General features: G+C 58.4%; 1 protein-coding gene across 1 annotated transcript; it reads right to left on the minus strand.

Annotated features, from left to right (window-relative positions):
* Positions 1-1,251: 1,251 nt before the first annotated feature.
* Positions 1,252-23,194, minus strand: THRA (thyroid hormone receptor alpha). The gene is made up of 9 exons (XM_065910990.1): positions 22,980-23,194; positions 11,708-12,060; positions 9,247-9,314; positions 8,604-8,704; positions 6,540-6,687; positions 5,724-5,929; positions 4,566-4,712; positions 3,724-3,982; positions 1,252-3,096 (listed from the first exon to the last, which is right to left on the minus strand). The coding sequence occupies exons 2-9, from the start codon at positions 11,758-11,760 to the stop codon at positions 2,846-2,848; spliced, it is 1,233 nt and encodes a 410-aa protein (XP_065767062.1). The 5' UTR covers positions 11,761-12,060; positions 22,980-23,194; the 3' UTR covers positions 1,252-2,845.
* Between the last annotated feature and the right edge of the window lie 1,297 nt (positions 23,195-24,491).

Raw genomic sequence — 24,491 nt, forward strand, 5'->3', positions numbered from 1 at the left:
CTCCCAGCCCTGTAGACCCGCCACCAGGGGAAGGGGTAGGGGCTCCTCCTCCCCCACCCTCCCCAGGTCTGAGCAGGGAGGAGGCTGGATGAGGTATGTGTGTTATGAGTGATGGGAGGGGGAATACTGAGATGGAGAGGCGGGTGGTGGGGGCGGGGTAGTGGTCATGGCTCTGGCACCCCCTTGTCCTGGCCTGGCCCCCTCCTCCCACCAATACTGCACCTGCTGCCCCCACTCTGCCTGCCCTAGTGCCCCGGGCCAATACTGGGGAAGGCAGGCTAAGCACCCACGTCAAGGCCATCCCCCTCATTAGCACCAATGGCCCCCAGGAGAGGGCCCTGTCCCCCACTTCCAAAGCAGGGACTGGGACGGCGGGCTGCCCCTCTAGAGCAGGTGCGTGGCACTCCTGAGTCCCCCAGCTCCTCCCCACATGTACTTGCTCACACATTCACACACACACACACACACACACACACACACACACACACACACCCCACCTCACTGAGAGTGGGGGGAGGGGTCAGGGGTTATGGGGAGGAGTGGGGGATCACAGCTCATATGACTGGGGGGGCGGGTAGGGATGGTTTCCCAAGTGTCTGTAAGAGGCCAAGCCTCTTGGAGGCCTTTTCTCCACCATGTGCATGGCTGAGAATGGGAACGGAGACGTGTCGGTGGGGATGGAGGGACGGGGAGACAGCAGACAGGTCAGGAATTCCACTGGGCCCCCAGGGGTGGGAGGAGGGTATGAGAAGGCTTATCCATGGGACGGGAGTAATATAGGAATCAGTACCCCAGGAGAGAGATGGGGATCGAGACAGAGACAGCACGGGCAGCCCAAGAGCCCGAGGGGGCGGGGCAGGCACATGCACAGGTGACAGCGCTGCTCTTCCAGGCCCTCCACCCCCGTCGGAACACCTGAACAGTGGGGAAAGGACATGCCCTGATGGGCAGCATAGCATTGCCTTCCCGTGTGGGTGTGTGTGTGTGTCTGTGTGTGTGTTTCCACGCGTGTGTGTGCATGTGTATAGGGGGCTGTGGCAGGCTGAGGGTCAGGGTGGGGTGGCAGGTTCCCCACTGCTTAAGACATTTTGCCCCAATAGTGCAAAGCGCAGGAAGCCCTGGCACCCCGCCCCCCGCCCCCCGCCCCATTCCCCATGGCTTCCGGGGGCATCTATGTCCACCCATCCATCCCTGCCGACATGCAGCCCTGAGCCCAGGGCCCTCCGGTCTGCTCTGTCCCTTCCCGCCCTCCCCGCCCCCACCCTCAGAGGGCTACCTCCTCCCTCCCTCTCTTCCCTGCGGAGTGGGCGCTGACAAAGGGAGGAGGAGGGCAGCTCACCCAAGTGCAGACCAACAGAGCACTCCTCACCAGGAGGGTGGGAGGTGGCTCAAGCCAAAGTCCCTGAATTAGAGAAAAGAAGAGGGGGAAGGGGTCCCAGGGGCACAGGGGCGGCTGGCCTAAAGAGCTTCAAAGGAAAAAGGCGGAGCACCAACCGCCCTCCCCCCCAGGGCCTTGACTAAGTGCCACTGATCTAAGCACCCCCATTCCGGGGCCCGCCGGCCCAGAGTCTGGGGTAGTGCAGTGGGAGCGGGAGAGGAGGGCAGGGGTTAGAGAGAGCCCAGCAGACGGATGGGAACAGGGGCCCGCGGGGGGGGGGGGCGGGCAGGCTCCGGGAGAAGCTCACGCACATCCCCTTCGCCTCCCCCCACGCCGCCCCCCCAACCCCCGCCCCGGGGCAGCAGCATCTGGATCGGAGCTAATACTGCAGGATGTGAGGAGGGCGGGAGCTTGAGCCACAGTTTTTCCTGTGTGGGTGCCAAGGTGCAGAGGAGGAGGGGGGTGACGGGGAGAGGCCCCCGGGGCTGGGCACTTGAAAGGGGAGCTGTGCGGGCAGCAGGGCAGGCTGGTGAGGGGCCAGCTGGCATCCAGAGTGAGAGGTAGATGGAACTCAGCGGGCACGAGTGGCAGAGAGCAGAGGGAGTGCTGGGGCGGGGGGGGGGGGGGGGGGTTGCCAAAGGGCACGGAGGGAGGGGCACGGCACGGGGGCGTGGCCAGGACCCTGTTGTGTTAACTCAGAGCTCTGATGGCAGCCCTACCCTTGGGGACCTGACGTGGGGCGGGGGCAGTTCTCTCTGATTTGGGGGGAGGAGGGGGCAGCTCTCAAAGTGCTCGGGGGTGGGAGGGGGGGTCCTCCCCTCTGGCCAGCCTCAGTTAATAACTTAATATCATCTCTCTATCAGTCGCTCGCTCTTTTTTCCTCTGTCTAGTATTTCTTCATTTATCTTCTCCCCTTGCCTGGTTTCCAAAGTGCAGTTAGAATGACTGTAATTTTTAACCTCCAGGGGAGGAGCCAAGCCAAGCCTTTCTTTGCACCAGGCATCTGGGGAAGCAGAGAGGCCCTCAGCCTGGAGGGGGGACCTAGGCCAAGAGACTGGGCGAGGGGGCTCTCTCTTGTGTGTGTGTAGGGGGTGAGTGAGGGCCTGTGCCCCCACCCCACACTCCTCTATCGCCTACGGTCAAGATGGCTTATCCACTCTTAGTTCTCCCTCCCTTCTCCTACCTTCTCAGAGGACAAGGTCCTGGGAACTGCGGGACCCTGTCCCCCCACCCCCCAGCCTCCCACACTGTCCTTTTCATAGCAAGTTCATTTGTTTGCCCTGTCCCAGGGCTGGAGGTTCTGAGGAGGGACAGGGCAGTGTGGGGGTGTGTGTGGGGAGCTGAATCTATCCAAGGACGAGAGGGAGGAGAGAAGAGGTGTGGGGGTTCTCCCTCAGCCCCCAGCTCTGCCCCTTCTCTCCAGGCTCCTCCCCACCAGCTCCGCACACCCTCTGGCCGCCTGAGGCTTTAGACTTCCTGATCCTCAAAGACCTCGAGGAAGAGTGGGGGGAAGAGTTCGGTGGGGCACTCGACTTTCATGTGGAGGAAGCGGCTGGCGTGGCAGGCCCCGATCATGCGGAGGTCAGTCACCTTCATCAGCAGCTTGGGCCAGAAGTGCGGAATGTTGTGTTTGCGGTGGTTGACGTAGTGCTCGAACGCCAGCAGGTACGCCTCCTGACTCTTCTCAATCTTGTCCACACACAGCAGGCCCGAGCGGTCTGCAGGGAAGGAGGGGCACGAGGCTGAGAGGGGGGAGGGGTGGGCGCGGAGGCTGGGGGAGAAAAACACGCATTCTGCGGGGAGAGTGGGCAAGTAGGGGCAACCGCAGGGCAAAGCGCGTGGAGGGGCGGGCGAAGCAGACAGAGGAGTCAGAGGTGGGCCTGGGAAGAGAGGGGACGAGGAGACGAGGCAGGAGGCAGACCTGGGGGTGGAGAGGTGGGGGGGCAGAGGAGTAGGAGGAGGTTGGGGGCAGGGACCAGGGATGGGGGGACTGAGAAGAGAGGAGGGAGGGGAAGAAGGGGGACGGGAACAGAGTCGGGGTGGGGAACAAAGGGAGCTATAAGAGACAGAGAGAAGATGTGGGGCAGAGGTGAAAAATGAAGCCAGGATAGGAGAAGAGGGCGTGGGAAGCGAGAGATGGGCCTGGAGAGAAGAACAGAGGGGGATGGGTGACAGAGCAGGGGATAGTGGACAGAGGATGGGCCTGGGGACAGGGGTAAGCGTGGGGGTCAGAGAGGTGGGCTTGGGGAGCAGAGAGACTGAGGGGTTAAAGAAGGACAAGCCTGGGGCCCAGCCAAGCTCTCGGTCCCGGGAAGCTCCGGAGCCCACCCGCCCAGGCTAGGTACCTGTTGACATTAGCAGCACAGCCTGCAGCAGAGCCACTTCCGTGTCATCCAGGTTAAAGGCAGAGAGTGACTTGCCCAGTTCAAAGATGGCGTCAGAGACGACACCCAGGCCGCCATTCTTGAGCTGCTCCCGCTTGACAGCCATCTCCCCGCTCAGCGTCAGGGTGTCGCTCTCGGGGTCATAGCGGACAGCCGCCCGCAGGGACATGATCTCCATGCAGCACCCCTTCAGGAGGATGATCTGGTCTTCGCAAGGCAGCTGCAGAGCCACAGGAACACTCAGCATGCCCCTCCCCATGAGCATCCCCTGAAGGTGCCCCTGGGAACTTCGAGGCCACCACCGACCGGGAACGCGTGCTTCGGACAGCTACCCTTGTGCTGGGTGGCAGACGGGCCCTGCTTCACTAAGCCTCACAGCTAGGTCTCCGAGTTAGGTCCTGTCATTACCTCCATGCCCACTGCAGATGAGCAAAGGGAGGTATGGGGAGTTAGGCCACGTGGCCAAGGTCGCAAGCCAGCAGGGCAGCCTGTCCACAGAGCATGTGCTCTTTAAAACAAGAAGCTCCAGAGTCAGGATGGTCACGTAGACTTGTGGGGAGATGGGCAGGGAGAGGCTGAGGGTGCAGGCTGGGCCCATAGAGCCTGTCAGTTCTTTAGGAATCAGCTCGCCCTGTGCGTGCATGTGTATGTGCATGTGTGTGTGTTGGGTGTGTTGACCTATAGGAATTGCTTCCTGTCCAGAGAGCTTCAGATAAGGATGAGCTGAGACTGGGTGACCCGGGGAGCAGCCCAAGGTTTCCCTCCAGTGTGACACCAGGTCTCTCCTCCCTTCCATCACTCACCTCGGAGAACATGGGCAGTTTTTTGGCAAAGTCCACCACGCGGGTGATGGCCGGGGTGATGATCTTGGTAAACTCACTGAAGGCCTCAAGGTCCACCTTGTCTCCGTCTGGCATGGAGACGATGGGTGACTGGCCGATGTCATCCGGCTAGAGGGAGAGACGGGGGTCAGTTTGGGCTGCAGACCCCTTTCACCCACTCACTGAGGCTCCCTGCCCACCAGGGGGAGCTCCAAGGCAGCTTGCGGAAGTGGGGAGGGGGCCACCACAGCTAAGGACTCTGCATCCTAGGCCTAGGGCTTCTCCCTCCTCGCTACAGAGAACAGGCTAGCCCAGAGCTCCAAGTTGGCTAATAATAACAAGGATCATGACACCAGTAGCGGTAATGTCAAAACAACAGAAGCTATATTTGACTAATACGTAGCTAGGAATTGGGCCCTGTGTTTTACACGTATTATCTCATTTAATCGTCACCATGACTTATCACCATTAGTTGATGTTATCACCATTTCACAGATGGGGAAACTGAGACAGAGTGTAGCTAAGTAATAAGCACAAGGTCGAGGGACTAGTAAGTGGTGGAAATAGGATTTGAACCCAGGCAGTTTGATCCCTGTTTCACACACACACACACACACACACACACACACACACACACACACACACGTGCTTGGTTTCAGAGCTGGTGCTCCTTACTGTGTACTGTTTCACCCACTGACACACTCCATCAGAAGTTCTCTGCCTTCCCCACCGTACACAACCAACTGTCCATCTCCTCCCATGCTGACCATTTCCTTGGCATTCAGTTTTGCCAGGGCCCAAAACAACGTGTGGCACCCAGGAGGTTCCCTAAAATACTGTTCCATGACTGTGTCCTTGCCCCTGCCTCCCAGTCACTGGGGACAAGAAAAAGAGGAGAGATTCGCCCCCCTTCACTGGAAATTTGATGAGGCAAGGCCCTGACCTCATGGAACTCCCAATCAGATGCAAAAGGCAGTGACACATACACAGGTGTACAAATCAGACATGCCAAGTTGTGCAGACTAGCAGCTTTGGGGTGGACTAGTCTAAGAAGGCTTCCTGGAGGAAGCAAGACTCTGAATTCACTCTCCTCTCCTGACCACCAGGCTGCCACTTCACTCATGCCCCCTCTCTCCTTACCAGGAATTTCCGCCTCTGCTTCCAATGGCTGCCCTGGGCATTCGTGCTGCGATGGGCCTCTGTAGCAACATGGATCAGGTCCCACTCTTCAGGAGTGGGCTCTGGTCGCTGCTGCAGGGATCGGATCATCTCCTCCTTCCGTCGCCGCTCTCGGTTCTGCTCAATCAGCTTGCGCTTGGCCACCCGCTTTGAATCATCTAGAACCACTGTCAACAACAGACACAATGCCCTTTGCATGGCATACTCTGTAACCTGCTCAGAAACTACTCTTCCCAGTATTCAGGCTGGAGAAGCTGAGGGGAAGGGCCAAGAGAGGCTAAATGACTTCCCTAGTAGTCGGGTGGCACAACCTAGATCATGATAATCACTGGGACCACAACAACTCTGATTTGGGCTGACCCATGTGCTGGTCTAAAGGTGACAGTGGTTACTGGAAGACTGAGCCATCCAGTCCCTAGCTAATGAAAGATGCCCTCTCTCACTCCACAGAGAAGTGGAGCACCTTCCCTGGTAGTCAGAGATATTGCGTTACGGTGGGGTACTCAGGACTTATTTCTACCCAACAACTCTCTCTAAAAAGGCCCTTGACTGGTGAAAGGCAGGTAGGCACCAGGGCCCGTGCTCAGGGCCAATAGAGGGATCCTCTGTTTCCTTTTCTTCTGAGATGAGGGCAGCAGGGACCAAGAGTACTCATCCATCACCAGCCTGACCCAGATGGTCACTCTGCCCTGTGGGCACCCTGGAAGGGAGTTGCCACATCTGAACACGCCCCCACCCACAGCTGCCTGGCCCGGTTCCGCCCACCCGTCCCCTTACAGTCCATGGCCATGCCCACAGCGATGCACTTCTTGAAACGGCACAGCTGGCACTGGTTGCGGGTGATCTTGTCAATGACACAGCAGCTGTCATATTTGCACGAGTAGGTGGGATGGAGGTTCTTCTGGATTGTGCGGCGAAAGAAGCCCTGGAGTGGGGGTGGGGAAAGGGAGACAGAGATGGTGTGATCACGGTCTTCTCTTCCTGAAACAACCATGCAGCTCTCTGGCAGGGGGCGGGGGGCTAGGGCAGTTAGTGAGGGGACCTGGCATCCTCTGGACAGAGCAAGCCCAGCATCATCTGGGCTCTGCCAGGACTTAGAAACACACATCTTCAGCCCCCAACTGCCTGCGGGGCACCTGGGCAGTGGTGGTGGCAGAGGTCAGGATGGTGACCATGGGGAGATTTGAGACTGGGAGGGTGTGAAATATGACGAGGCCTGAAGGAACAGCCACTTTGGACATCCAGCTAATACCTGATTTTCCATCTTGCTAAATGACTCTAAAAACAACACTGGCCCCAAACCATTCTCATACCTGCTGCCTGTTGCCTAAGCAGGTGGAATTCCTGAAATGGTAGGGGGCGGGGAGAATGTCAAAAAAATCAAGAAAAGGCATAGGGTGTGGACTCGCAATAGCTTGAAAAGAAAATTTTCAATTTTATATATGGAGTTTAATCTTTGTTTTAAAGGAAAAAAGCCTCAAGACTCAAGATGGCAGTAATGATATGAAGGACTAATGTCTGCTGCATACTTACAATAAGCCAGGAGCTTCTAAACCTTTTCTTTCATGTATCATCACCTTTAACGCTGGTGCCAACCCCATGAGGTAGGAACTGTTACTATCTCCATGTTGCCGACTAAGAAACTGAAGCTTGGAAAGATTAAGCCATTTGCCCAAAGTCATGTGGCTAAACAGCCAGAACTGGACCTGAGGTATGAGACGCAAGGTCTGAGCTCTCAGATTCTGGGGTGCAATTAAAATCCACCTAGGGTACCGATCAAAAATACAGATTCCTGGGCCTCACTCTGAACCTATACCATCGTACCCTCTAGAAGTGGGGAGACATCTCTGTCCTTTTGGGATGACCCACTGGGACTCAGAGGGCCTTGAGGGTGGGTCTCCCTGTTCTGTGCTACCCGGCTGGTGATGCTTCCAGGAACGCTGCCAGGGGACTCTTCATTCCTGGTGGTCTTGGCTCAACTGACACCAAGAAAAGAGGATCTTGAAGTCTTGACGTATTCTTAATCTTTCTGCTTCTTGAAAGCTCTCACATTTTTAGGAGGTGATGACTCTAGAAAAACCATGTAGGCTGAAATGCCCAAAGTGAGATCTAATTAAGTCTCCCCAAGTCTGTGACCTTGTCCCCTCTGCCCAGGGAGACTCTGCCATCCTCTCCTCTGGGCTCCACCATGCCCCGCCTGAACAATGGTTCTCAACCTTTCAGGGGCAGTGGAAGCAACTGGGGAGCCTGTTCCAAGGCAGATGCCTGGCAGCCAACACAAAATGTTCTGATTGAGCAGGGCTGGGATGAGGCCTGGGGATCTGCACTTAACAAGTACTATAGGTGGTCCAGAAACTACATTTAAAAAACACTGATATTGCTTTCAGCTGCCATCAGTCTTTCTCTGGTAGGCTGGGAGCAGCTTGAGGTCAAGGTAGATACTACACATCTGACGCTTAATTCACTGAGTGGATGCCATGATGGAAGCAGACATTGGTTGAGTGCTTCTTTTCTGTTTGGCTCTGTTTTAAATACTCGATGTGCATTATCTCATTTAATTCTCCCAACAATGTTATGTGGTAGGTATTATTATCCTAACCCATTTTATAGATGAAAAAACTGAGGCTCAGAGAGATGAGACATCTTGCCTGTGAATGGCAGAGCAGTGATTATGAATGAATGAACGAATGAATGAATGAATAAGGGAAATGACGATGTAATAGGTGAGCTTTAGGTTACACATTTATAGAGCTGTCTGTTGGGCCAGGTGCTGAGGGACTTAAAAGGAATGAGATGGGGGCTCAGGTGGTGGGGGAGGGGCAGGAGCTGGCTGGTCCATACCTTGCAGCCCTCACAAGTGATGCAGCGGTAGTGATAACCGGTTGCCTTGTCCCCACACACGACACACTGCTCGTCTTTGTCCAGGTAACTAGGGATATACCCTGGGAGGGAGGAAGGGAGGCAGGCAGGCAGGCATGGCTTGGGGCCCCAGCAGAGAGGCTTCTATACTCTCTCCATCCCCCCTCTTTTCCTTCCTTGCCCAGCCTCCCTGAAGGGTTCTCTGTCTCCAGGCAGAATCCTGAAGACATATTGAGGTCATCTTGCTCATCCCCTTCCCTAAGAATATGGAGAATCCAGTTCTTCTGACTGCCCCTTCCGGGCTTTTCTCACTTGCTGCGTCCCAGGGGCAGGGGACACAGGAGAAGGAAAAGCAAATCTCCTCAGCAGCTCATCTCAGGGACCTCAGGCAAGGGCGTGATGGGAGAAGAGAAGGGAAGAGGCGCTTCCTGACCTACTCCATCCTCAATGGCTGGGGCAGGCTCCACGTCACACCTCTCACCCAGACAAGTCCATCCCAAGCTCTCCAGGAGGCTCTTCCCACGGGACACAGGAACTGCTGGTACAAGCCCAGGCCCCAGAAGAGCCCTTTGCTGGTTCGGTGGGGTTGAGGGTGGGCAGGAAGGGCATGCGCAGCCAGGCTCACCTGACATGCTGGTTTTCAGGGAACATTGGCCGTTCTTTCTTTTTCGCTTTCCATCTGGTGACCTGGTACTGGATAGGGGCAACGTGGGTAGAATCAGAGAGCAGACCTTGGGCAGCCCCCCTTTGTATCCAATAGGCTGAGGTCATGCTTCAGGCCTGACCCCCTCCATCTACCTCCCACCTTCAGGTCAGCTGACAAAACCTAGAAGGGTCCAGTTATCTGAGCAAGAGATAAGGGGCTTGGCTGGGGCACAAGCATGTTCAAGGGTTCCAACACACACTCACACACACATTAGAGAACCTTAAACATCCATCATCTATAAAACACCCACATATTTAAGCCTTCAGTGCTTGACACATATGCAGAAAGAATCTTAGGACATGAATCTTTAGGACATGCTTAAAACTATATAAGCTTTAGAATACACACAAATATACGCAGCATAAAACCAGCACATATGAACATATGAACAACTATACTGCCTTCAGTATAAACCCAAGCATGGTACATAAGCCGCAGTCTCTATTATCTATGTGGATGTGACTTTCAGGGCTTTCTCAAATGTTATACGACCTCGAGGATATGCCCACGTGTTTCACAACCCTCTAGACAGGAACCTAATAATACCATGCCCCTCCCTGCAATGAGCATGTCACTTGATTTTCAGCTCATGCACACATGCTAGATAACCGCAGTAACCAGATCCTAGACTCAAGAACATGAGAAAAGGATGGGACTCCCAAAGCCACCCTGTCTACGGCCCCCATTTAACAGAAGAGCAAACTGAGGCCCCACCTGTGCCAGCTGACACGGTGGGCCGGGGTCAGAGCCAGAACAAAGACCCAGGGCCCCTCCACATAAGGTATTATAGCAGCCCTCAGCCACTGCACACGTATGTGGCCAGCCTCTCCACACACGTGTTACATAACCTCGGCACACACAGGTTACATAAGCCTTCTACATGCATGCACGGATTGTACAATCTCTCACACCCACCCTGTGTGTGGCATGTTGCAGAGCCTCCCTCCAGAGCCCGATGCAACTACCAACACACTGACACAGTGACCTTGGCCAGGGTCACAGTCACAGATAGCTCTGTGTTCCACACACCCTGGGGATTACCCCTGTCTAATTTCTAGAACGGTTCGAGGGTCAGATCTGCCTCCTGTCTCCAGAGGGGTGGGTGTGGGGGACGGCCTAGCTACCAAGGCCCCAGCTGAGCTGGCGGTCTTCAGCAATTAATCAGACTTACAGCCTCTGGGTGCAGTACCAGGGCTAGCCACAAGGTGGCGCATGGACATGGGGGAGGGGAGGCTGTCAGGGGAGGGGCTGCAGTCCTGGGGGACCAGGAACTGGCATTCCCGCCTTTCTCTGCATTAGGAGCAGACTCTCCCAGACCCACAGAAGAAGTCTGGGCAGGGAGGTACAGAGGCTGTAAGTGAAAGCTATGCAACGACAGGCTAAATCTTTTTCAGAGTTCCCTGGGGTGGGGACTAGGTAAGGGGGATACCCCACTGGCCTTACCCAACCTCCAGCCCCCTCCACTTCCTCCACCCTACCAGGGACCCAGTCTTGGGCCCCAGGGCTTTGCTGGGCCAGGACTCCAGCCTCCTGGCTCAGGATCTGGTCTCCTAGGCAACGGCCACACTGCTCCCCAGAGCACCCATCCCCCACCCTCTCCCTGGCCATAGGCACAGGCTGTACCCAGCTCCTAGGGCACTACGCCAACAGAGACCGAGCTCTGTGCTACTTGGAGCCGATGGGAGAGGCAGAGACCCTCTGGGCTCCGGAAAGGCACTGCAGATGGTAGGTAAGCCATCCCTAGCTGTGTGTGCAAGGCTGATGTCTGCTCCACGTGGGAGCAAAATCTTCATAGCTGGTATTCACTTCCACTTCCTGGGAGGAGCCCCATGGCAGTGCCCGCCCTTGCCCATGAACAAGGAAGAGCTTGTGAGGCTCCCAATGGGTTCCAAATATAAGTGGGAGCTGCGACCAACAGTGGGAGCTGGACCATGTGCCCTGAAATGTCATGTAACAGGCACCATGGCTTCTGGACCGCACACTGGCAGTCAGAAGTGAATGAGCTGGTAGGGAAAGGCTGTTTGGATTCCACAGACATAGGTGTGGGTGGCTGAGGGGACACCATGGGGGGTGGGGCAGGATTTGAGATGCCCAGCACCATCCAGGGAGGGGCCACGTGCCTGCCGCCTGTAATTACTCTACATCACCTCCCCCTTTTAGAATGGGCATCTCTCCATCCAGGTGCCTAATTCCCTGCCACATGGGAACATGACCTCATCTCCTGGGCAAAGGTAGGCAGCAGGCTGGCTGGCCTCATGCCCCCGCCCCAGTCCCCGCCACAAAGGTACTTAAAAGGCCCAAGCTCAGCTCTCTTGGGCCCAGTCAGGTGACCCTGCTTGCTACCTAGGAGTTGGCATGACGTAGCTGCCGAATGCATTACCTGCTCTCCTCTGGGTCTGACCCACACTCCACCTTGCTTGGCTTCTGTTCCATTCACTTCAATTCCATCCAGGATGCCCTCCAGCACGCCGAGAGACTGGGGTGGGCACACTGGCCCCCCCGGCACACCCACAGGCCACCCACCCCCTGCCACCCAGGCCCTAGGGCACAGCACCCATGGTGCCCGCCTCAGCACTTGGCCTTTCACACCATGCCCTGAGCCCCAAGGGGGGCGGGCGGTGAAAGGGGCCAGGGAATGGCAGGTGGTAGGGCTGGGTAGGGGAGCAAGCCGGGTCTGTAAAGGGGTCCTAGGTGGGAAGAGTAACTTCAGAATCTTGTCCTGTCCAGAGGTCCCTGCAGAGAGAGGAGAGAGGCAGGGATAAGGCGGTGCCATGGTAGGGCTAGGCGAATAGGATTCCTTTGCTACCAACATTTTGGGGCTCATAATGAGATGGTAGGGGGACTTCCCTGGTGCTCCAGTGGCTAAGACTCCACGCCCCCAATTCAGGGGGCCCAGGTTCAATACCTGGTCAGGGAGCTGGACCCCACAGGCTGCAACTAAGAGTTCGCAAGCCACAACTGAAGTTCCTGCATACCGCAAGGAAGACCTGAGATCCAATGTGTCACCACTAAGACCTGGAGCACGCCAAATAAATAAATAAATACTTTGAAAATGAAAATAATGAGATAGTGGTAGTCACAGAGGGCGGGCACAGGGAGAGGACCAGGATAATCATTCAAATCAACAGAGAACAGGCAAAAAAAAAAAAAAAAAAATAACCACCACACAGCAGGCAAGCCTGGAGATCCACAGCCTGATCTCCAGACATGAAAAAGGATGGAGGGAAAGAATGAAGTCAACCAGGTACCTTGTCTCAATCCTCACAGTCAAACGAGGCCCTTGTGTGTGTGTTAAGTCGCTTCAGTTGTGTCTGACCCTTTGCGACTCCATGGACTGTAGCCCGCCAGGCTACTCTCTCCATGAGATTCTCCAGGCAAGAATACCAGAGTGGGTTGCCATTTCCTTCTCCAGGGGAAACTTCCTGACCCAGGGATCGAACCCACCTCTCTTGTGTCTCCTGCATTGGCACGTGAGTTCTTTACCACTAGCGCCACCTGGGAAGTTCCTGGCCCTTCATATGCATCTATTAAACGTCAGCTGCTATTTCCAACCCCCTCGCCAAGTTTTCCTAAAACTCATCAGCACTGTAGGGCAAGAGGCCACCAGAGATGGGCAGCTTTGAGCCCAGGCACAGGGCGGCAGGGGGCGGGGCGGGGATTGGGGAAGGAAGTGTGGTTTGTAGAGGTGGCATGCAGGAATCCTGAACACCCACCTGAGTGCCTCGGTGAAGAGGGACGCTGAAAATAGAAGGGGGCTGCCTCCTCCCCCAGCTGCTGGCCCAAACCTGGCCCCACAAGGAGATTCCCATACAAGGTCCCACATCACACTTCCCAGTCTGAGGACCAGGCTTCCCCTTCCCCACTGGTTTAGCTGAGCAGCCACCCACCAGGAAGGCAAGGGGACAGGGAATGGAAAATAACCCCCATTAATGGCACAGAGAATACGTGCCCTCTGGTATCAGAACTTTGCAGGTGAGTAAATGAAGCCTCAGAAAGCTTGACCGTTCACTCAAGTGGGCGCAACTAGTCAGCAGCCTGCCTCTAACGCTGGCCTGGTTTTGCTGCCTGGGGTCCAGGGCAGTGCCGACCTGGGCCAACCATTCCCTGCACGCCACGCTCTTGAGCCCAGGCTGCAGACCTGAGGCTCCGTATCTGCCCACACAGGCAGGTGTGGGCACATGAGAGGGGACAAAAGGCACGGCTGCCTGCACACACCCCTTCATCCCTCCATCGCGGGGCTGTTGCACCAGAGGCTTTGCCCCTCGGCCCCACCTCCAGGAACTGATAAGGAGTCAGGGTGGGAGGGCAAGGGAGAGATAAGTCAGGCCATTGGGCAGGGCAGGGCCGGGCCACGGGACAGGGCACTGGGGTGAGTCCCCATCCTGGGGAGCAGGGCAGGACAGAAGGGTGGCCCGTTCTGCCTCTGATACCCCCACAGACCAGGACCGGGGGCTGGACAGGAGACATGGGGGGGGCGGGTGCAAGCGGGGAGCCTTAGCCCAGGGAGCCGTCAAGAAAGTAGGTCAAGTTTTTCTTGGCTTGCGGAGAAATTCCTGTTATAAATTTATAATGGCGTAGCCAGCCCTAAGGGGTGGAGGTGGGGGAGAAAAGGAGTGGGTGGGGTTGCCCAGGGCCTGGGCACAGGGGCCTGCCGCTCCCAGCCAGAGCGCCAGGGGCAGGGGGGCCAGGGCAGTCGTGGGGGCGGGGCTGACAATAGAGGGCTATTTTCTGTTTCCACTCCTCTCTGTGCCCCATGAAGCTTCCTCTGGTCTGTCTGTCTGCATCTGAATGTCTCTCTCTCCTCTCTCTCTCCCTGGGGCTGGGTGTCTCCCGGCCTCCCCCTCCCCCCAAGACTGTGCCTCGGTGCTTGGCACACCCTGGCTGCGGTGCTGCCCCCGCCTGTCTCCTGCTCACCTGGCATGCTGCCACCACTTGTTTACAGAAGCTGGAAAAATCCACTCGCCAGCCTGAGGCCCGGGCGCCCCCGAGGAGGGGAGGAGGCAGGCACAGGGGTGGGCACTGGGAGACCGGGGCAGCCCCGGGGAGCAGGCCCTGGGGCAGGTGAAGGCCGCCAGGGTGTGCAGGCATGGGTACCGGCAGCTGTGAGCCGGGCCAGGCGGGGAATCCCGGTGGCAGCGCCTGGCGTGGGCAGCTCCCTCGCAGGCCGTGGAGCTGGAGGAACCCCCTCCCGGCTCACTCCTGCCGCTGCCCCGACAGGCCACCCCTGGGGCAGCGCCAACCTCCGCCACCATGTTTACCTTCCCTTCCCCCTCCCAGGTCCAGTCTTAACTCCAAATGTGTCTGGGCACTGCCAAGGGCTTGCACGTGCCTGCTGGGAGGGGCGTTGAGCGGACCGGTGCCTGCTGCCTGTGGGCACCACCCAGGCTCCCTGGAGCCCCTGGCAGCAGGCAGGAGCAAGGTCCTGCCCTCGCGGCTCAGGGCACCCTCGCCTGGCACTTAGCAAGAGGCTAGAACCCCTGAGGGCTCCTTTTTGTCTCTCTGGGGACATACCTGGGCCTCTGAGGCGACAGAGCGGGCAGAGAGCCCAGCATGCAGGGAGGCACATGGGCCACAGGAGCACGTGGGCCAGGCCTGTGTCAGCCGTGGGCAGATAAAAGTCCACGGGGAAGCGGGGCGGGGACACCCACCCTGAAGGGCAGCCTCTGGCCCCTCCTCCTGCAATCCTCTCCGTTCCCCAAGTGCCTGCTGGGGGCACAGACCCTCAGAGAAAGAGGCTCAGACCCCTGGAAGTGGAGGGGCTGGAGCCATGCTGCTCCGCGAGAAGGGGCTGGACAGCCGGAAGGCAAGGCCCACCTGTCGGCGCGCCTGGCCACCCACTCCCTCTTTGTCAGATAAGAGCTGCCTGGTGGCGGTGTGGGCAAGGCGCCCGTGGAGGGGGAAGCATTTCATTAAGCTTAAGTGCTTCTGGGATGGGGGGACAGAGACAAGAAGCCAATGCAGCATCCACAGGCACCAGGCCAGGTCCCCGCTGCCGGGACTGTCCCTCTCTGCAGTCCTGTGGACCCAAGGGACTCCCTGGAAGGATGCCTAGGGCTGCCAGAGGGGGGACTCTCTGCCCCCGGATCGAGCCCCCAGGTCTCCACACCCATCTCCCGTGTCTGCTCTTGGCTCTGGCCCCACCGGTCAGGGCCCCTGAACCTTGTCCTTAATGCGCTAAGGGAAGCCCAGCCCTCCTCCTTGCCAAGCAGAGGGAAGGACGTGCAGAGAGAGGGGGGCTGAGAAAAGAGGAGAGAGAGGAGGAGAAGGGTGAAAGGGACGAAGTGGGAGAGGGGGAAAAGACGAGGAGGGGCAAGAACAAAGAGATGGGCCGTGACTGGGGCAGAGGCAGGGATGACAATGAAGGAGATGGAGAGGAAGAAAGGCGGCTTGGAGGTGGGGCTGGGGAGTGGAGGGTGGGGGAGACAGAGGGGCAGAGGAGGGGAGGAGACACAAAGAGAGAAAGGTAACAAAGGAAGATGGGGGGGTGCGCAGGGCCCCGCCCAAGTCCCACCTCACGGAGGCTGGGGGGAGGGGAGAGCAGAAATGGTTTCCACGGTGACAGCTGGTTCTTGGTGGCCTGGCATGTGGGCTATTAATAGTGCTGTGGGGAGGTTCGCACCTCCCTCTCCCCTTCCCCTTTGCCTGCTGCTAGGGTGGGGGGAGATACTTCACCCCCACTCCCAACTATCTGCACTGATGCCCTGACTGCACACCATGGGGGCCAACAAGGGTGATGCTAGGAGGCCCAGGTGGCCACTGCAGCCCACCCACAAACACACACACACACCACACACGCGCGCGCGGGCATGCACAGGCAGACACAGGCATCTGTGTGCAGACATGACCGCCTGTGCCAACCTGGGCTCCCATGGGCAGCCACAGACACCCACAGCCCCCAGGGGTTCTGGCGATGGTGGAGGTTGCAGCAGCCACACAGGCCTCCAGGTTGAGGGCTGGGTGCCTCTTGGGGCTGCGACCTTTACCTCCTTTCCCAGATCCGCCGCCCCCCCCACTCTCAGGTGTGGACTGGGTGGGGGCTGCCCCACCCAACTCCCTGTTATCCCAGTGCCAGGATGGAGAGGAGGGGTGAAGGCGGGAAGGGAGGTCCTCTTTGGCAGGTGTGTGATGGCAGAGGAGTATACAGACGCAGGCACCAGCTTGGCAAGCGGGAGGAGCCGGGGGAAGGCAGCAACCTTGGGTGGGCCCTCACAGGGCCCCCATGAGAAGGGATTCTGGAGCTCAAGGGCAGTGACCCCTGAAGTCTGATCTCCAAGCCACTCTGGGGCCTTGGAGGCTAATGGGAGATGGGGGTGGGGGTATAAGGGGGAGATTGGTTACTTAAACAAAAGGATCCTCTCCCCCCCAAAGAATATAACAGGAAATTCCCCCCTGCAGGTCAGAGACAGAAAGACATAAACAGTAGCCTTGACTTGGGCCAGATGCCCAGTAGGAACATCAAAGACTGTTGGCCTTCCCACCCACCCCCACCATAACCTCACCCACCTGCAGCTCTCCTGCCCCTACTCCCACCCCAGGCCAGCTCTGGGCAGGCAGCAAGGTGGGCGCCCAGGTGTGGGGCTCACCTCCACACCCACCTCCACGCCTGCTGGCAATGGTGGTGCCCACAGCCCCTGCTCAAGAGCTCAGCCCCTTCCCTGCCCACCCACAGATCTTCATACTCCCTCTACTCCCCACAGGAATGGAGGGGGAGATCCAAATAGCCAAGGCAGAGTTAGGAGCACCCCCAGGCTGAGCACATTCTCCCTGCCCCCCCCCCCCCCCAGCAGCCAGTGGGTAATCGGAGCTGGGGCAGCTGAAGGCTGGAGGCATGAATGTCATGAGGCCAAGGCGCTCACTGCAGATGGCATCATGGGGTCCTCCTCTCCCCACTCGCCTCTTCCAGGGAGGAGGTGGCACAGAGGAGTCTGCAAGCCCTGGGGAGCTCCGCCCAGGAGGGAAGGGAATGGTCGGAACGAAAAGCGGGGATGTTCTCCCAGGCACCCCCAGAGAGGCAGAGATAGCCCCCAGCCAAGCCGAACAGGCACAGGCAGGGTTGGGGAGGGAGTAGGGACTGAGAGGGAAGCGAGGAGAGAGGATCCGGGAGACGGAGGGAGGGAATGAGGAAAGGGAGGAGAGATTGAAAATTGTGTGTGTGTGTGTGAGTGAGAGAGAGAGAGAGAGAGAGAGAGAGAGAGAGAGAGAGAGAGAGAGAGAGCGAGCGAGCACGGGAGAGAGCGCAAGAGAGAGGGAGGGAGGGAGAGGGGGGGAGAGGGGGAGAGAGGGGGAGAGAGGGGGAGAGGGAGAGAGGGGAGGGAGACAGAGAGAGCGCAGGCGAGAGCGAGCAAGTAAATGCAGCCGAGTCTGCCCGCACACACACGGACACGTGCAGACACACACACTCACCCCGCATGCGCAGAGCCGCGGGCTCCGGTACCCCATTCCAGCAGATAATCAGAGCCCTCCCCGGCCCACACATGCACAAAACGCGCGCACATGGGTGTGCGCACAACACACCCACTCACTGATGTGTGCCAAGACACCCGAGGGCCACCAAAGCCTGGGGTCCGCGCGCTCCCCTTCCCGCGCCCACACCCCGTGCGCCTGAGTAAAAGAGAAAATGAAACGGGCGGCTCTGGGAGCCAAGAGCTCATCTCCTCCTTACAAGAGGAAGCCAGGAGGAAGAAGAGGCGTGGGGGCTGGGTCCAGTCCCGCTGCTCTGGGCCACTGCCAGAGGCGTGCTCTTGGCCCTAACCTTTAACCCCAGTTCCGTGCCCAGACTGGGTGCCCACCTCCAAAGCAGGGGAGCAAAGACAGCATTTTCTGGGCACCGGTGAGTTCCATCTTGCTCCCCTTGTCTGACGCCTCCCTCTGGACCACCTCACAGCCTGGCATGCCACAGGCTGGTCCCCCTTTGGTGCCCCGGCCGTGGCCTGCCAGGGAGGAAGGCAAGAAACACCACATGCCTGAGAACCACACGGTCTCCGCTCTCCACCAGCCCCAGCCGCCTCTGTGAGAGCCTGAGAACCGTCTCTGGTTCCAAGTGGCCTGCATGTTCCCACCCACCCTGCAGCGTTCCAGACCCTGGGAAGAGAAGAGAATCCACAGGCCTTGTTGGCCGTGACAGCTAGTAACAGGGGCTGACTACAAGTGTCATCTCACGTTATGTTATTTGCCCTCACTCTGCACGAGGTGGGAGGTGGGCATCCGTCTCCAGATTTTGAAAACATAAACCCAAAGTCAGCAACTGGCAAGTGGCGAAAATCCAGCATCCAACTCCCAGGCAGTGGTCTTCCCATCACGGTCATGCGTGCCTCCCTTCCCCCTGAGGCAAAAAGTCCCCCACCTTTGCAGCCATGAGAACTAGGGTTGAGATTAGCGCCCCCACTCCAGAGGTTCCCCAGTGGCCCATCGCAGGGCATATCCCTCCCATTGTCCTGGGGGAGCTGCATTAAAGGGATGGAGGGCGGAGAGAAGAGTTCTATCACCAGACTCATAGAGGATAAAAGGCAACCCAGGATAGACCCCGGACCACCAGCTGCTGCACCCAACAGCCTCCTTATTCACTGCCTCCACCCTCCACACTAATGTCCCCTCCATGCAGGGGTGGGGAATCTGTCAGCCAAGGGTGGGTCCTGAGTGATAGACCCATGGTAGGTAGCTGAGATTTTGGGTCCCCAGGAGAGAGGAAGGGTGACTTACTCCACACATAAGAAGTGAGAGGGGTTGTGGAGAGGAGCCTGCTTTCCTTGTTTTTCCTCTCCTACACTCCCAGTGCTCAGACTTGTCCCAACAGAGATGCAGTGATGCCCAAACATTCGTGCATTTGTCCCCATCTGGGGAGGTGTGTCCCAGGCTGAGATACCAAGGGCTCCTTTAAGAAGCAGCTAAATAAGGTGAGGGTTGGAAGAGGGCACAGAGGTGGCAGAGGGGCTCCAGGCTGCCCAGACCCCTGGCGGGAGAGGTGACAAGGAGGCTGGAGATTAGGGACCCACTGTCCCTACCACCCCCACCTCATGCCTGTGATGTCCAGGAGATCCAATTCTCCACCAAGCTTCTCCAAGAAATCCAGGAGACCCCAGACCTACAGATTTCCTTGCTGTAACAGCTGACATATACAGTGCTTATTGTGCACCAGGCACTTTTTAAAAGCATTTTATATATTCTGACTGCTGTAATCCTCAAAAAACTGAATGAGGTTGGTCTTACCATCCTCAATTTACAGACAAGCCAAAGGAGAGGTTGAATTGCTTGCCTAGGATTATACAACTGCCAGTGGCTGGGATTCAAACCCAGGCACTCCAGCTCCTATATATATACACACGTGTGTGTATAGATAAACGTGTATATATATATATATATATATATATACGCACACATGTATATATCCCTGTTTTTAACCATTACAGCACATCACCTGCTAGAGGAACAATACCTTGTTCTTTCATCCAGCGATGTGTTCCCCGTGACCCAGCCTCAGTTTCCCTTTCTGTAGCAGCCATGGATTCTCTAGGGTGGAATCCGTGCCAGTACCTCCTCATCCATCGTCCAGACCACAGTTAGAGGGGAGCATGGCCAGAAATGGTAAGTGCCCCCTGCTCAGATTTCCTCTCTGGAAGAACTGCCCGCCCTGCCAGTCCAAAGTGGAGGGCCAGCCCATGGGAGAGGGCCTCACACAGCCCCACACAAAGTCTGGGCAGCTGTACCCTCAGAACCAGGCTCAGAGGCTGGGCAAAGCGGACACAGCTGTTGGGCATCTCTGAGGTGGGTCTCAGCTGCCAGGGATGTGGAGAAAGGCCATTGTGAGTCCTGCTCAGCTGAGTCCTGCCAACTCCCACCACTGCCCCTTGGGGGGGGGGGGCACGATTCTTTTCCAGTGGGTCAGTGTGGAGGAAGCCTCGGCTAACCAGGCGTGGCTTGCCCACCCAGGCCTTCCACCCAGGCAGAGCCCACCAGCCTGAGAAGTCAGCGTGGGCAGTGACTGACCCCTTCTCTTCTGCCCCTGTGCGCAGCCCCCCAAACTTGCTGGCCGCAGCTGCAGCGCTGAGGAAGTGCAGGATGTCCTGGAGCAGCCAGCTGAGCCCCCCGCCCCCCACCCCAACCTCTCGCTGACCCCAGAGGCAGGGCAGGCAGGCCGAGGGGCGGGGTCTGAGTACTAGCAACTGGAGAAGAATGGAGAACACCACCGCCGGTTCCCAGCTCGGAGCATGGAGGCTGTGGCAGAAACGGACACCAGAACAGGGGTCAACGAGGCGGGCGAAGGGGACAGGGTGAGACTGGCAGAGGAACAAGGGGAGGAAGAAGAGACCCAACCCCGAGACAGAGCAACGGAGACCGCAGTGGAGCAGAATTCCAAGTCAAAAATACACAGCACTCACCCAGACACTCACCAGCTTACGGCCTCCTATGGGAGGCTTCCAAGTTTAGACAGGAGGGCAGAGCTGAAAAAAGGGGCCAGACTCCCGGTGGGAGACAGGAACTCGGTGGGGGCTGGGGGGGAGGCCGGTGAGCATCCCCAGTAACGGCCCAGGCCAACGAGCTCAGCAGGGAAACTGAGGTTATTTGATTTTGGGGTGGGGATGGGGGCTGCTCCCTAGGAGGCAGGTCTCCCCAAGACTCCCTTCTCCCCCCTCCTCTGGCAGCCAGGGTCATCCCAGCTCCCAAAATCACCGAACACTGCTTCACATGTGTGACTCGGCCCTCTGGAACCCCCTCCCCAGTTGGCTCTGATTTTTCTGTCTCTCAAAAAAAAAAAAAAAAAAAGAGCCTGGAAAAAGAAGGCAGGAGGAAGCTTGAGGGGAAAAGTCTACGACTGCGTGTGCATCCAGGGGTGTGCCTGACCGCACGGCTACAGTGTGTGCATCCGGGGTTGCAGACCTGCGACTGTGTGGTCCTGAACCTCCTGAGCGCCTCCTGCACCTGAGCCCCCGGGACTGTGTGCAGATGCGTGCACCTGTGGCCAGAGTTCCCAAGTCAATCAATTAAGAAGGATTACGGAGCACTTCCCATGCTCAGCTCTGGGTGGGATCCAGAGCAATTCCAGTGATTCTCCTGGGTCTCAAGGAGCTCACCATCTAGGGGGTGGGATGACAAGGGAAAGAGACAGAGAATGTTAGCTAGAGTGACTGCCTGCCTTCCACCATTATGGGAGCAGGATTTTTTGTGTGTGTGGTACACAGCACCTCAGAAAGCCACAGTAAGAGTCCAGGAAAATACTTGTTGCTGAGTTGCGTATACGTGTGTTGATGTGTAACTGCGTCTGCGTTTGACCGAGTGACAGTGACTGTCACGGCAAGGCGATGATGCCTGTGTGACTGGGCTCATGCAAGCACGTGTGTGCCTGTGAGTGACAGGGTCTTTTGTAACGTGTGGCTGTGTGCAATTGCTCTGCGTTCATGCATGCAGGCGATAGTGACTTTTTCTGTGTGGGTGACAGCGACTCCTCCTTGTTGTGTATGAGAGCATCTCCCCATGATCCTATGCGTGGGTATGTGCATGGGTTGGTCTCCCGTGGGTGTGTCCCACCCTTCTGAGCTCCCCTGTGCAGTGGCAGCGTGCCTCTTCCCTTGTCCCCATGTGGGTGTGTCCAGCAGTTCCTGTCCTTGAGTCTGCCTGGGTGTCCCTGGGTGTGCATGTGGCACATATCTCTGTGTCTGCATGGCACATTTGCTTCCCCCTCATCTTGGACCACAGCCCCCTATGCCCCTCCCCTTCCTGGGGCCTGAGCCAGCATTGAGGGGTGGGCTACCATCCCACTGGCTTTCCTTCTGCGACCTCCAGACCTCCACCCCGCTCCAAGCCCCCCTCCCCTGGAAAATGGGAGGCTCTCTCCATTGCCCCTGTAACCCCCACCCCGCAGGCTTTACCTTCACACTGGACAAGGGGGGGGGCCGGGCAGAGAAGGGGCACCAGAGACACGTTGCAAGGAGAGGGAAGCGGGTGGCACACAACACGGGCCCATTCCTCCCTCTCTTACCCAGCCACCCTAGCTTGCAACTCCCCTAATTATCCAGGGACCCTCAGATACCCCCCCCCCAACACACACACACACCCAGCCGCGTTTTTGTAATTAGTTGTGTTGCAACCAGAGAGCCATGTTCAATTGGGGAGGCGAGTGAAATGGGGGGTGGGGGAGACTTCCTTCTCCTGGGGCCCGTGCAAGCCCACCTCCCACCCCACTCCTACCGCCCTCCGCTGCTGGAGGCAGCCTTGCAAAGGCCACTCGGCCTCGGCCTGGGAGGCTGGGGGTGGGAGCTGGGGGGGGGGGCAGGCCTCCGGCGCACCGTAAACAAACCGCGGCGCGGCGGGCGGGGGAGCTCCGGCGGCCGGCAGCGGGGCCGGGCCCGGGAATGCGCAGCGGACGGGCCGGACAGAGGCCGGGCGGGCCCTCGAGGGGGAGGCCCGGACGCCATCTCCGCCGGCGAACCCCGGGGCCCACCGACCTCCCAGCAACGCCTCCCTTCCCCAGGGCGTTGAAGCTGCAAGCTCCCGGCCAGTGACAGGGTCACCGGGGCGCCCGGGAAGGCTGAGGCTGGCCGCGGGTACCCCCCGGACGCCCCCAGCCCGCCTGGGAGCTGGCCAGAGAGCCCCGCGGCTTTGCATAATCAATCGCGAGGCATTTGCATATTAATGCCCCCTCGCTCCCTCCCCCTTACCTCGGCGTGGCGCGCTGAACCGGGCTGGGCAGCGACGCTGGGGTCTCAGCGCCCCGTGCCGGGGGCGTCCATGGGGGGCCGGTGGGGCCCGGGCCGCCCGCCTCCTGCGCCCGGGTGTGAGTGCGAGTGAGCGCGGGGGGGCGGGGGGCGAGTGTGGCGGCCCCGCGGCTCCTCCGGCAGAGGCGGCGGCCGCTCTTGGCTCCTCCCTCCCCCGCCCCGCTCTGGCAGGGGCTCGGGCTCGGCGCGCCCAGCCGGCTCGCGGCTGCTCCCTGCAGGCCGCCTCGCCGCCGCCGCCGCCCCCCCCCCCCCGCCCCCGCCCCCCGCCGCGCCCCGGGACCCCGGCCAGCCGCCCGGCCGCCCCTCGGCCGCCTCTGCCCCCCGCCCGACCCGCACTCGCCCGCCCCACTCCAGGCGACTCCGGCAGGAGTGGTGCTTGGTGACATATTTTGGAAGGGATGTCATTTAAAACATAGCCTTCTCTTGCTGCAAGAATTGGGGGGTTGGGGGTGGCACCACGGGGATGGAGAAGGGCACCTCGGCGAACCGAGCCTCCTGCACTTTAGAAGTCCGGGAGAAAGTCTAAACACCAAACCGCAGGCGGTTTAGAGTTTGTTTTGAGTTCGGGTCCCTTTTCTGCCAGTAACTCACTGTTTGACCTTGAGCAAATCGCCACCTCTCTAGGTGACAAGCTTCCTCAACCTTACAATTCGAGGACTGAGCACGTGACCCCTGGGGTCCTCTTAAATTAAGTCATCCTGTGTTTTTAATCCTTTTGGGGGTATGCTTCCCCGTTACCTCCCCTGCACGCTCATTTCTAACATCATTACCTGCCCGATCCACTGCCTCCCCTTTCAAATGTCACCCTCCTCCAATGTAGGCTTTTTCTATTCACTGCCACCAGTCATTTCCTCGACAATCTGGTGCTCTTTCTGAGCTGGGGAGGGGGCGAGGCTTGCCCTACCCCCCTTAACTCTCAGCTTCAGGACAGTGGGTTTTCCTGCCACGTTTGCCCCTCCCCATCCAAATGTACAGGGCCAGTCCAGAGAGAAGGGTGGGCTGCGAAAAAATAGATCCCCTTCCCCAAAGGAGAGGTCTCCATCCTGCCAGCCCCACCTCTCATGCACGCGCACGCACGCACACACACACACGCACACACACCTGCATTCGTGGACATAAAACCAACCCGGTGACGCCAGAGCCCCTTTCATCTCGAGATCTCCCAGAGGCAGACAGGACTCTAATTACCCCAGCACCCCCTCTGGCCCCGCCGGTTCCCCCGCTGTCATTAGCCCAGTTTTACCAGCGGGGGCCCTAGCCTTCCCACGGCTCCCAGGGTGGGGCCCTGTCTCCACCGTCTGCTCTTGGAAAGGGGTGTGTGTGTGTGTGTGTGTGAAGGAGAACTGGTGTGTGTGTGTGTGTGTGTGTGTGTGTGTGTGAAGGAGAACTGGTGTGTGTGTGTGTGTGTGTGTGTGTGTGTGTGTGTGTGTGTGTGTGTGTGTGTAGGAGAGCTAT

This window comes from Muntiacus reevesi, chromosome 18, assembly GCF_963930625.1.
Source record: "Muntiacus reevesi chromosome 18, mMunRee1.1, whole genome shotgun sequence".
NCBI classification, from domain to species: domain Eukaryota; kingdom Metazoa; phylum Chordata; class Mammalia; order Artiodactyla; family Cervidae; genus Muntiacus; species Muntiacus reevesi.

Excerpts from the sequence above, each read along its gene's own strand:
- THRA (XM_065910990.1), bottom strand. The coding sequence starts at position 11,760 with ATGGAACAGAAGCCAAGCAAGGTGGAGTGTGGGTCAGACCCAGAGGAG. Across the intron at positions 9,315-11,707 it reads TCAGACCCAGAGGAGAGCAG|TACCAGGTCACCAGATGGAA; the intron begins GTAATGCATTCG and ends GCCCCTATCCAG. Across the intron at positions 4,713-5,723 it reads AGCAGAGGCGGAAATTCCTG|CCGGATGACATCGGCCAGTC; the intron begins GTAAGGAGAGAG and ends CTCTCCCTCTAG.